General features: G+C 36.4%; 1 protein-coding gene across 2 annotated transcripts in view; it reads left to right on the top strand.

The window, feature by feature from the left end:
• PLOD2 (procollagen-lysine,2-oxoglutarate 5-dioxygenase 2) overlaps positions 1–13941 on the top strand; it is a gene marked incomplete at both ends in the record, with an annotated part of 105877 nt that overhangs the window by 29228 nt on the left and 62708 nt on the right. For both annotated transcript variants that reach the window (XM_079705459.1, XM_079705458.1), the window contains one exon: positions 12734–12825. In XM_079705459.1, the coding sequence (XP_079561585.1) occupies positions 12734–12825 (92 nt within the window). The remainder of the gene's footprint in view (positions 1–12733; positions 12826–13941) is intronic.

Below are 13941 nucleotides of genomic sequence, written 5' to 3'. Positions count from 1 at the left end.
CTTTAAAAAATCATAGGTCACCTTGCAATCATAGTTGAAATAATTACTATTTCTCTTTAAAACATTAATATGTTAACTTGACATAGGTTTTAATAATTCAGAATGGAGGGAATTTCCTGGTTGTCCAGTGATTAGGACTGCACGCTTCCACTGCAGGGAGCACGGGTTTGATCCCTGGTCGGGGAACTAAGATCCTGCATGCTGAGCGGACTGAAATGAAATGAAATGAAATAAAATAAAATGAGAGAGCTATCTAGAAAAGAAAATCTATCTATCTATCTATCTGTCTACCTACCTATCTATGTATCTATCTATAAAATTCAGAATGGAACCCAAGGACTTCCTTGTTTGGAATAATATGAGAGAAAGCCTCAACAGGTTCAGCATTTCATTTATTCCACTTCAGCCACATGATAAAAGAAATAAATATGAAAAAAATATAAAAAACTGGAAGAAAATATGGAAGAATTATTTTATAATTATAACATGTGGAAAGACTTTCTTAAGTATAACACAAACCTAGGAATGTAAGAGTTAATGGCTGATAAAAACAATATTGTAGGAAAAGAAATTTAAACAAAATCAAATGATAATAGTGATAGTGAATGGGAGGAAATTTTTGACTCAGAAATTCTATTTTGAATTTATTCTACAGATACAATCTTACATGTAAGAAATTACTTATGTACATCATTGTCAATTGCAGATTTTTTTTTAGTACAGTATTAGATTGGAAATAATTTAATATCTGCCACTAGCATGGTGGTAATTAAGTTATGGTTCATCCATGCAATGGAATACTGTGCTGCTGGATTCCATTTGAAAATATCTCAAAGATATGTAAATTTTTTTTAAAAGATGCAAAAAATATTTAACTACAAAAATGGCCAGAAAACAATTAACAAAATGGCAATAAGCACATGCCTATGAATAATTACTTTAAATGGATTAAGTTCTCCAATCCAAAGACATAAAGTGCCTGAATGAATTAAAAAAAAGGCCAAGACTCATCTATGTGCTGCCTACAAGAGGCTCATTTAGATGTAAGGAAACACACAGACTGAAAGTGAAGGGACAGAAAAAGATATTCCATGTAAATGGAAACCAACAGAAAGCTGGAGCAGCTATACTTATATCAGGCAATGTAGACTTTAAAATAAAGACTCTAATAAGAGAAAGGGTTCCCTTGTGCAATGTTGGTGGGAATGTAAATTTGGTTCAGCCACTATAGAAGACATTATAGAGGTTCTTCAAAAAATTAAAAATAAAACTGTCATATGATCCAGCAATTCCACTTCTGGTTATTTATATGAAGAAAATGAAAACACTAATTCGAAAAGGTATGTGCACAATCATGTTCATCACAGCAGTATTTACCATAGCCAAGATATTGAAGCAACCTAAGTTTCCATTGATAGATGAACGGATAAAGAAATTGTGGTACATATATACAATGAAATATTATTACTCAGCCATAGAGAAGAATGAAATCCTCCCATTTGTGACAACCTGGATGGACCTTGAGGGCATTGTGCTAAATGAAATAAGTTAGAGAAGGACAAATACTGTTTGCTCTCACATGTAGAATCTTAAAACATATATATATTTATACACACACTATATATATATATACACATACATATTTACATATATATACACACATATATATGTACACATATATATATATATGTTCATGGACACAGAGAACAGATTCGTGATTGCCAAAAGTTGGGGAGCTGAGGGGTGGGAGAAATTGAACTGTTTTTTTTAAGTGTAAATAAATTGAAAAAAGGAAAGAGAAGCAAAATGGGGTATAGATTATAAAGTGTTTGGCATTGTATGCCTTGACATCTCTTGAAGCATCCATAAGAACAATAGCATTGGTATCTCCTGAGGGAAAGTCAGCTATATGTCTGGGAGAAAGGGCTGGGAAAGAATATCACTTCCTACTTTATCACCCAGTCCAAAAATTAAATTACAAAAAGTGGCTGGAGAAGGAAAAAGCAGTCATGTGTATATACAAATATATTGCTTTAATCTCTAACTTGGCATAGTGAATACTAGAATATTTCTTTTATTTTCTGGGATATACTCCAAAAAAATAAGACATTTCTCATATAAAGATGATAGTTTATGACATTTTATAACACAAAGTGAATAATGAAGCTTTATTTTGGAGTCCTGTAGTAATTCCATAGGAGAAGGTATTTATAGTTGTAGATGTCACATCGTCTACATTTAATTTTATGTCCCTGAAATGTCTAATATGCTGATTTGGTTTTATAGTAATCTTTTATATGGCAACTTCAACTTGTTGGACATTGTGGGGAACTAGCAAGTTGTGGGGGAGGATTCTGAACTGCCAGCAAAGATGCCATAAAACTCTCAAGGCAGGTGAGGGATGGGGTGCTGCTCAGATTAATTGTACTCATTTTATGCTACCTGGGTACAATGGAAAATGCCCTCTTAAAATATATATAATTATAATATGTTCATGGAAATGTGGAGTGGGAGAAGCAAATGTTTCCTTGTACTTGAAGATGATGAATTACAGTTACGACTTTTCATTTGTTTCCTTTCAGCCCCTCCACACTTTGTCAGGTCTGCTTTTAATTTTGCGTCCCACATTGATTTATTTTCATTCCTTTAGATTAAGCAGATTTCTTTAAAAAGATTTTTTTGTTTTCCATTATCGAGAAATAAAGGTCATCTTGGCTCAGGCACCTTACCCTTGTAGCTTTGTCTCACATGGACCACAAGTGCATCTCAGGATGTTCTCTGCCTAGGACAACTGTTTTTATTTGTGTTTTTTTTTTTTTTTTTCCATTTGTAGGTGAATTAGCAAGAGTATATGATCTCAGCTCCTGCTGTTTTGTTCTGGTAATTTTTTTTTTTTTTTTTTGCGATATGCGGGCCTCTCACTGTTGTGGCCTCTCCCATTGCGGAGCACAGGCTCCGGACGCGCAGGCTCAGCGGCCATGGCTCACGGGCCCAGCCTCTCTGTGGCATGTGGGATCTTCCCGGACCGGGGCATGAACCTGTGTCCCCTGCATCGGCAGGTGGACCCTCAACCACTGTGCCACCAGGGAAGCTCTGTTCTGGTAATTAACTTTATTACTGATGTCCTTTGTTGATGAGTCTGGGAAATACTTCTAGTGCATATGCAAAATATGGAATAAAGAGCAGTAGATCAGATTGTAAATAAAACACAGTAATTTGTTTGAACAAACGGTACAACCTTGGGACCAAATTTCTGGCAGGCGGGTCATACGCTCTGCTAAAGCATTTGGCCAGCAGATGGGTTATATCATCCCACTCAAAGGAGGTTCTCATTACTGGTACATCTTTCTATTTTGGACGTTGCTGCAACCTTTTTCTTTTTTTAATTTATTTATTTTTGGCTGCATTGGGTCTTCACTGCACGGGCTTTCTTTAGTTGTCGCGAGCGGGGCCTACTCTTCGTTGTGGTGCACAGGCTTCTCATTGCGGTGGCTTCTCTTGTTGTGGAGCATGGGTTCTAGATGCGCAGGCTTCAGTAGTTGCGACACGCAGGCTCAGTAGCTGTGGCTCACGGGTTCTAGAGCGCAGGCTCTGTAGTTGTGGCGCACGGGCTTAGTTGCTCCGCGGCATGTGGGATCTTCCCGGACCAGGGCTCGAACCTGTGTCCCCTCCATTGACAGGCGGATTCTTAACCACTGTGCCACCAGGGAAGTCCTGCTGCAACCTTTGAACCCTTGGAATTCAACAGATTGGAGTCAGCTCTGGCTGTGAAGAGGGCAGATCCTTTTTCCTTTGACATTAAAATTACATTCAAGGTATGCATCTCATAACTTTTGAAGGGATCAGTTGTGCTCTCCAAGTCATAAATTCTGGAAAATGGTCCTGTGCTATTTATTTTAATATTTGTAAAGATAGGAAATGCTGCTTTTCCAAGACAGTCCATTCATCCTGGGTACTTTTAACTGTACTTTGTATTTGCTATGACCTGAATGTTTGTGGCCGCCCAAAATTCGTATATTGAAATCCTCACCCACAAAGGTGATGATATTAGAAGGTGGAGTCTTTGGCAGATCCTTAAGTCATGAGGGTAGAGTCATCATGAATTGAGTTAGTGCTCTTATAAAAGAGGTTCCGAAGATACCCCATCCCCTTTCACCATGATAAAATTATGAAGGTGCTTATACTATGAAATATTCGATCCCATTTGTGAGAAGGATATTCATTAGAAGGTCTACTTAAAGCTAATATCCAGAGACCAAAGCTTATTCTTATTTGCCCACTATAACAGTTCCCATGGATGAAAGTGTTTCATAAAATAGCCATATTTTTTAGTCAACAGATTGGTAACTATAATGGTCTGAATGTTTGTGTCTCCCTAAAATTCATATGTTGAAATCTTAACATCTGAAGACAATGAAGTAGAGCCTATAGGAGACACTTAGGTCATGAGGGCAGAGCCTTCATGAATAGGATCAGTGTTCTTATAAAAGAGACCCCACAGAGTCCCTGGCCCCTTCCACCGTGTGAGGACACAGGGAGAAGGTGCTGGCTCTGAGCCAGGAAAAGAGCCTTCACCAGAACGTGTTCATTCTGGTGCTGTGATCTTGGACATCCGGCCTCCAGAACTGGGAGGAATAAATTTCTGCTGTTTATAAGCTACCACATCTGAGGTATTTTGTTATAGCAGCCTGAACGGAGTAAGACAGTATTGATAGAAAATTTGCCTCCTCTCCATTAATTCTTCCCCTAGCCAATTATCTCTTTGAAAATAAAATAGAGGAAATCCATTTTTTTTTTTCTCTTCAAATATGGTGAGGTAGAGAGGTGGTGAATCTTTTTTTCAGGTAGAAAAATTCTCACTTCCTCAATTATTCAATATGTGAAATGATTGCCAAACCTCTAACCATGCTGGTCAAAGTCCATGTTTGTCAAAATTCTCCTTAATGTAGCATGCCAAATGTCCGATAATTTTTTGTACATGAACTGCACAGGTTACAGTGGGATCGTCACCTCTTTCGTTAAGATTGTGTTTTTGTCTATTTGTTTGTTTTGGTCAGCAGTTCACACATTGGCTCATTTTTGAGTTTGTGTTTGAGTAATGTTATGTTAAAATGAAATGCTTCTCAGTCAGTGGAGGAGCAGGGTATGATTGTCTTATCTACCAAATATGTCCTTTATGGAGTCTATTTGGAGTCTTTGCTGTATGTCTCTAGCCTGGCCTCTGAGCCCAGAATGTAAAACTCAGCCATGTATCAGACATAATCAATTACGCCCATAGTGTCTCTTTCAGATGAAGAAATGCTGCCTGTAGCTAGAACCATAATGGGTCAGCTATCCCGAAGACAATTTCCAGGTTCAGCAATTCAGTAGGAGGACTCAGGTGATTCAGCATATCGTCATATTGATAGCTATGACTTTTTACATACCAAGCAAAGTCAGCAAAGGGAAAAGGCACATAGGCAAAGTCCAGGGGAACCAGACACAGCTTCCAAGAGTCTTTTTCCAGTGGAGTCACAGAAGATTAGCTGAATTCCTCCAGCAGCTAGTTGTGACAACACATGTGAAATGTTATTTGTTGGGAAAGCTCATTAGAGACTCAGTGCCTAAGGTTTTTATTCGGGGCTAGTCATAGAGGCAACCCCTGTACCAGAATTCCGAACTCCTAGAAGGAAAGCTGGTGCTCAGCATAAATACCTTGTTTGTACAGTTCAGATACAATAAGCTGCTCTTATCTGGGAATGGTGGGAGTCCTCTCCAAATCCAGCTTTCCAGATGCCAGCTGAGGATCAATCCTGCAAACTAAGATTGAAGTCTTAGGCTTGCTATGTTATCTCTTTTCTGTACATTTAAACAGATTTTAATTTTAATTTTAAACAGATTCTAGCCTCTTGACCTCTTACCACCAAGTGAGGCCACATGAAACATTGGAAAGAAATGGACTTTGAGGAATATCTGAAGTTCCTCTTGCAGCTTTGCTAGTAACTTGTTGGTTGACTTTGGCTAACTTGACCTATTTAGCCTTATTTTCTTCATCTATGAGTTGGATGTAATAATGCAAACTACATAAGGATTTTGTTGGGAACAAATTTTTTTTTTTTTTTTTTTTTGCAGTACGCAGGCCTCTCTCTGTTGTGGCCTCTCCCGTTGCGGAGCACAGGCTCCAGACGTGCAGGCTCAGCAGCCATGGCTCACGGGCCCAGCCGCTCCACGGCATGTGGGATCCTCCCAGACCGGGGCACGAACCCGTGTCCCCTGCATCGGCAGGCGGACTCTCAACCACTGCGTCACGAGGGAAGCCCGAACAAATTATTTTATACACCCACACAGATAAAATATAACATCCCTTGTTCCTGAATCCACTCATTCAACAAATATTTATTAAGAATCTACTATGTGCTAAACACTTTGGTATGTCCTGGAGGTGTAGTGCTGAGCAAAAAACATCCTGCCTTTCTGGAATTTACAGTCTAGTCGGAGAAAGAGATTTTACTCTTGAATAATAATCATGCAAATTAATATGTAATTACAATTTGTCATAAGTGCTCCAAAAGAGAGGCAGAGAATGCAGTGAAAATGTATAATGGACACAGACATACTTGAGTAGGTCAGGGAGGTTTCCCCCAAGGAAACGGCATATGTGTAAGAATCTCAATGAAGTGAACAGGCAGTGGCTGCATCAAGAGATCAGAGGTGACATTAGATAAAGGTTTTGCATAGGCTCTTCTCCTCAGGGTGGGAGGGAGCAGGCATTGTTGGAGAACTGAAAAAAAAAAGAAAAACTGTGCAGTTGGAGCAGAGAGAGCAAAGGGCAGAGAGATAGTGGGTGAGATTAGAGAGGATAAAGGTAGTCAAGGACCACATTAAGGTAAAGTAGCTTGGCCACAGTGCTAATAGCAATGGAAAGTCATTTAAGGATGTTTAGCAATGGGGTGACATGATTAGATATCTAATGTTTTTGAAAAGATTAAGTCTGCTTTGTAGAGATATGATTGGAGTGGGTATAGTGGGATTTAGGAGGGTATTGTGGAAACTTGGGCTGGTGATGATCGTAATTTGAGTTAGCTTGCTTGGAGATGGAGAGAAATGAAAAGATTTGAGATGGTGTATCTGTAGTTACTTGCTAAATTATTTTAGTGCACAGTTTAAATTGAACTCTTTTTACATAGATTTTTTTCCCGCATTACAGTTGCCTGCACCCCTCATCTGCGGCAGATAAATTCCAAGACCCCCAGAGGATGCCTGAAACTGTGGATAATACTGAATCCTATATATACTCTGTTTTTTCCTACACATACATATCTATGATAAAGTTTAATTTATAGATCAGGCACAGTAAGAAATTAACAACAATAACTAATAATAAAATAGACAGTTATAACAATATACTGTAATGAAAGTTATGTGAATGTGGTCTCTCTCAAAATATCTTACTGCATAAAGTTAATGCCTTTTTATCTTAATTAAGCACTTACCATGCACTGTGGCCATGACTTTTACAGTTTGAGGCAAGACAGCAAATCTAGCGTGAATTTCTTTTTCTTTCTTCACAGTTTCACAGATAGATTTGTTCCTAGCATAGATCTTAGCAACCTCAGCATAAGCTTTCCTTTTCCTTATTAAATCAAGAGCATTCACCTTTTCATTTAAAGGAAACACTTTACAGCTTTCTTTGGCTTATTTGAATTACCAGCATCACTACTCTTGTGCTTTGGGGCCATTATTAAGTAAAATAAGGGTGACTTGGACACAAGCAGTGTGATACTGTGACAGTGGATCTGATAACTGAGATGGCTACTAAATGACTAATGGACAGCATACACTGGACAGAGGGATGATTCACATCCCAGGCAGTACAGAATGGGATGGCAATTGATTTTACCATGCTACTCAGAATGGTGTGCAATTTAAACAACTTATAAGTTATTTATTTTTGGAATTTTCCGTTTAATATTTTCAGACCATGATTGACCCTGTGGGTAACAGAAACCTTGGGTAAGGGGACAGTACTGTACTAGCATCATAAAATCTTGAGAGTTGGAAGAGATATTTGGTTCTTGAATGAATAACTTTGGTAGAGAAAAAGATTGAGTTGCATAACTTGCTGAGATTTGCACATCAACTCCCTTACACATTTATCTGTTGAGTGGAAATAATAAGGTACGGTCATTAGACATATGTATGGACTTAAGTGTATCATCCACTTTACATATATTAACTCATTAATTCTCACAGCAAGCCTATCAGGTGCTATTATTACACACATAGATGAGAAACAGATGAGACACAGAGTTTAAGTAACTGACCAATTTCAAACAAGTAATAAACTGTAGGTCTGAGATTGGAACCCAAGTAGTTTGTTGTCAGATCCCTATGGCCAACCACAGTGGCAAACTATGACCCTTAGGCCAAATCTGGCCCATGGCTGTTTTTGTACAGCCAACCAGAAAACTAAGGATTTTTATTTTTTTAATTTTAAAAAAGTTTTAAAGAAGAAAGAAAAAAGGAGAATCATGACAGAGATTGTATGTAGACCACAAAGCCTAAAATATTTACTATGTGGCCTTTTACAGTGAACGTTTGCTGGCCCCTATGCTAACCATTCCTAGGAAAATGCGTTCCTTGAATAGAAAGTTGAGCACCACTGATCCCTACAGATGAAGGACATGTCTTTCATAAAATGAGTTATTGCAGAGTAAAGTATATACTCAGAGCTCCTTCTGTGGTAGAATTATTTTTCTTAATTTTTGCAAATGTAAAATTAAGACTGGGTGTAGGGAAAGTTTCTTGGGAAGTAGGAGAATAATCCCTCTGAGTGAGATCAAAGGAAGCTGGGCTGGCGCTGATTTACTGAATGTGATGCCTGTTATTAAGACAATGAATTTCAGCTGGATTTATGGGCTGATTTTTTTTTTTTTTTTTTTTTTTTTCATTTTGGAGATGGGATATATTAGCCAAAAAACTTCCTGTTTTAAAGCCATGATTTGTTTTTGGAAAGAAACATTATATCAGCTCTAAAAATTGATGAATTCTGGTATTGTATCAACAACTATTTGGAGAAAAAAAAAAGACTAACAATGCCATTTTTCCTCCCCAGAGCTGTAATTTCATTAGTAAGAAAGAACATAGTGGGGTGTTTTTTGTTTTTTTGCCTTTCTAAATAAAAAAGATTTAGATTTTTGGAGAAATTCTGTTATTCATCTAAATTTTCATAGAAGGCTAAATATTAAGCCACTTAACAAATATTTATTAAACCTTACTGTGGTGCTAGGTATTTTGAGGGACTTTGTAAATATGATTACAAAAGGTTTTTTTTTTTTTTTTTGCTATGATGTGATTTTCATTTGATAAATGGTTGTTGTAATAGACCACACTCTATAGATGATTTACATGTTTTTTGCTCATGCAAACTGTATTAACTGTTTTCTAACAGAGTCAGGCAGTGGCTCTAGAGTTTATGTTTGGTCACATTTGGGCTTCCATTTATCTTTTCTTTAACACCATCTTAGACTGGTTTTGGTAGTGGTTGATGGGTAACCATTATTCAAGCCCATTTCTTCAATCATCTCACTTGATCCTTTTGGTTGTTGTGGGTGGATTGGGTAAGGTACTAATTATAGTTGTTTAAATTATAATAATGTCTGGTTAGAAAATTTCTGCTGTCTATTCTATTTTTCCTTTTACTTAGATGATTCAGATTGTTGAAAAGAGTTTTATATTGAATATTTTTCTGATTGGAAGATTAGGGATTGTGCATAAAGTTGAACTCTCTCTTTTTTTAATTGTAGGGATTTCCAAACATATATAAATGGAACCCACTTTTAATAGTCAGCATACGTGGGCAGTCTTATTTACTTTTTATCTTCCTCCTCCATTGTCTCGCATCTACCCCTAATAATTTTTATTTTTTTATTTATTTTTTATTTTTTTATTTTATTTTATTTTTTTTATTTTGCGGTACGCGGGCCTCTCACTGTTGTGGCCTCTCCCGTTGCGGAGCACAGGCTCCAGGCGCGAAGGCTCAGCAGCCATGGCTCACGGGCCCAGCCGCTCTGCAGCATGTGGGATATTCCCAGACCGGGGCATGAACCCATGTCCCCTGCATCGACAGGCGGACTCTCAACCACTGCGCCACCAGGGAAGCCCTACCCCTAATAATTTTAAAACAAATCACAAACACTATTTCCTTTCATTGAATAAATACTTTATTATTTGTCTCTAAATTATAAGAACTCTTTAAAAAATACCAATGCAATTAGCATGCTAAAAAATTAACAATAATTCCGTAATATTGACAAATACAAGTTAGTGTTCAGATTTTCCTAATTTTCTCATAAATACCATTTTACAGTTGACTTTTCAGATCAGGACCCAAATAAAGGCCATGATGTATGTTTGGTTGAATTGTCTCTTAATTCTGGTGATATACTATAATAGTTTCCCTTTCCTTTTTTCTCTTTTGCCATTGATTCTGTAGATCAGTTGTCTTCTGTCCTTATATTTCTGATAAATTTGTGGTATAAATTTTAGTGGAATCTAAAGTATGTGTCAAATGTAGGTTAAATTTTTTGACACGCATACTTCGTAGAGGGTGAACAAGTTGGACTGTTGAACTGGTTGGCACGAACTTATTAGTGGTGCATGTCGGCACTTTCTTCTTTTACTTCCCCCAGTTGAGTAAGATTTATTTCTCATCACAGTCACGATAGTGAATAGCAGGTAAGAAGAAACAAAAGTTTCTGTGTAATGTTATTGAACAGGCCTGCCTTTGACAGAATTACTTATTTATTACTTGGTTTTGCTTTTTTGTAATTAGCAACAGTACTGAAGCAACAGGAGTCCTTATTTGGCATAGGCTTGCCAGACACAGACTACATATTTTTAGTTTTGCCTTCTGAGTCATTAGATTCCGTAACATTTCTGTCTGCCCAAGGGTCTGGCCAACATTACTTTTTTTTTTTTTTTTAACATCTTTATTGGAGTATAATTGCTTTACAATGCTGTGTTAGTTTGTGCTGTATAACAAAGTGAATCAGCTATATGTATACATATATTCCCATTACTTTTCCTATTAAGGATGATGAAATCCTTGCTGTTAATTTTGTACTGGAAATTATAAGTATAAAAATCCATCCAGGCAAAATCTATAAACTTTTTTTGTGTAGAAAAAGTTAAGAAAGAAAGCTATCTTTAGTCATTTTATTATGCAGAAAAGAGACTTAAAAAGTGTGCCTTTTACTCTTATGAAATAAAATCTTGTATTGCCTATTTCAAAATTTATTGGAAATGATAAATAGGTCAAGTTTTCTTAATTGTTAAGCCCTGTTTGAAACTTTACAAATGAAATTTTGTTTTTTAAAGAATAGTTAATTGAAAAAGTACTCTTAAAATATATTTGCCTCAGCCCTGACAGCTTTAATGAAAATGACTTTTATTTTTCCTTAAATATCTATTTCTCATAATGGTGAAAGTTATGTGAGAAATACATATTTCTAGAAAAATATCTAAGAATGTTAATATTTATTTTCATGAAAATGTTTTCCTTTTTTTTGGTTGACTTGTTTGAATTTCTTTCTTTATGTGTCCTACACGAATATATTTTGTTTAAAGTATTTTCAAAATTTGATGATTACCTTTTGTCATATGAAATTGTTTTTAATTGATTCCTATAATACGTTAATGCTATATATTTCATTTTCAATGATTGTCTACTATTTAAGGGATACTTAACACTGTCTGACTTTTTTCTTATTGATAACAATCAAGTGAGAGTCAAATGATATAACTCAGTGCCTAGAATGTTAAAAAGACGTTAATTTTGTTTTCTTAGTCCTTTGGTCCTCCTATATCCTAAGGTTAAAAAAAAATGCCCAGGCTGCTAACCTTTGGCATTTTCTGATGCACTTGTTTCTTTTATGCATTTTTCCAACATGTCTTTTCCTGATAAGCATTTTCCTTAATAGCTTCTATAGGTATTTTGAAATGACTCCTTAAATCTATCTACTTCTGCTAAGAAGAGGTGTTTTGTTAGATTGAAAATAATAATTGATTATAAAATGGTGACTCAAAGCTGTATGTACCAGGGCAGTGCTGATTTTAGTTCCTTTTATTTTTTAAAGAAAAAACAAAGCACTGAAGGTGGTGTAAATGTGGATTTTATAGACTTCCCATATACAAAAATTCATTGATAGGAGGAAAAAATTAAGATTCTCTTTCTAAATATTTGTTCCCAATTCATCATAATTTATTTTAAAAAATTCGGATCAGTCTCACGATTGGATCTCTTCTTTTTGTACATGTGCTTTGAGGAATATAATGTGCTTCTGGACTCACTGATGTGTGTTATAAATCAGTGACGATTTATAGGTGACAGTGAACCTTGTTGATTAGATAACATTTAGGAGAGTTTGTCTTTACGTATAAAAACTTTGTGCATTTTATGGAAGTGTTTCTCTTAGTGTTGAAATCCTCTGTTGAGGGCATGCTTTACCTTAAAAATAAATGCACTTTTTTACCATTAAAATAATTCATTATTTGGCAGTCTGTCATTTGGCAGTAATATAACCAATTTTAATTGCCTAGTTTTTCAACAGCTCTTTGTTTAGCCTCATGTAGATGAATAAACCAGAACATTTCCATAGGTTTAATGAGGTCTCTAATCACTGCAGTGATCTGTAAAGTGTGAGGAGTTAGCCTCTTGGTAAACTGTCTTATGTTATTCCCTCTGTCTTTGCAGATAAATTATTAGTCATAACTGTAGCAACAAAAGAAAGTGATGGATTCCATCGATTTATGCAGTCAGCCAAATACTTCAATTATACTGTGAAGGTATGGTATATCTTTTAATTCATGGAGATGTTAGAATTTGTGCCTGAAGTACATTTTTCATAACAACAACAATAACAACCACAACATGATCTGCAATCCCCAGAAGGATGATGAAATTGGGTTACATTATGATGTCAGTTTACCTATACTTGATTGTTTTTTTTTTTTTTTTTTTGCGGTACGCGGGCCTCTCACTGTTGTGGCCTCTCCCACTGCGGAGCACAGGCTCCGGACGTGCAGGCTCAGCGGCCATGGCTCACAGGCCTAGCGGCTCCGCAGCCTGTGGGATCTTCCCGGACCGGGGCACGAACCCGTGTCCCCTGCATCGGCAGGCGGACTCTCAACCACTGCGCCACCAGGGAAGTCCTACTTGATTGTTTTAAAGATACGTTTTGGCCTTATTAATACTCTGCCACTCAGACAATAGTTTCTTAATATTTGCTAGTGCTTTGTGTAAACATGTTCTATAAAACAACAGAAAAATATATTTATATTTATATTTCTTCAGGGGGGGTCATGTACAGGTACAACATAACTAAGATTTGACAGTAATTTTTTTAACTTACTTTGAAGAATTTTTCTCTGTAATGAGTTTGTCTACCCTGAGAACTGGAAACATTACTGTGAAGGAGATACCTTTTCTGTTCCAGTATTGAGAGGTGCTTTTCCTGTTTTTTTATTTGTTTGTTTCAGAGGAATTTAATAACATTATAAAAGTATAAAAGGGTTTTAGAAGGCTTATCTCCAGGGAAATAGCTCACCGATAAATGATCAGAGGAAAGCTGGGGTATTTGGTTGGACTAGTAAACTGAGATGTGAAAGGCCTGCCTTTAAAAAAAAAACAACAAAAAAAACTTATTTATTTTCTAATAGAAATTAGGCTATGTCATCCAGGTCTTTTCCACATGCAGAGGAGAATAGGGAAATATCCCAGGTAGGAAAACAAATAAACTTAGTTCATTTACAAAACAAAACAGCAAAACAAAAAAAAAAAGGGAGAGAAAAATTGCTTTTTTGCCTAGGGAAAAACTGAGCTACTTCAGAATGTAATGCACAAAAAAGGTAATATTTGCTATGTAGCCACTGGAAGACTAGGTACAGATGTTAATACAGAAT

Source organism: Hyperoodon ampullatus (assembly GCF_949752795.1).
Source record: "Hyperoodon ampullatus genome assembly, chromosome: 5".
NCBI classification, from domain to species: domain Eukaryota; kingdom Metazoa; phylum Chordata; class Mammalia; order Artiodactyla; family Ziphiidae; genus Hyperoodon; species Hyperoodon ampullatus.
Note: the sequence above shows the minus strand (reverse complement) of the source record. Positions and strands in the feature narration are given on the sequence as shown.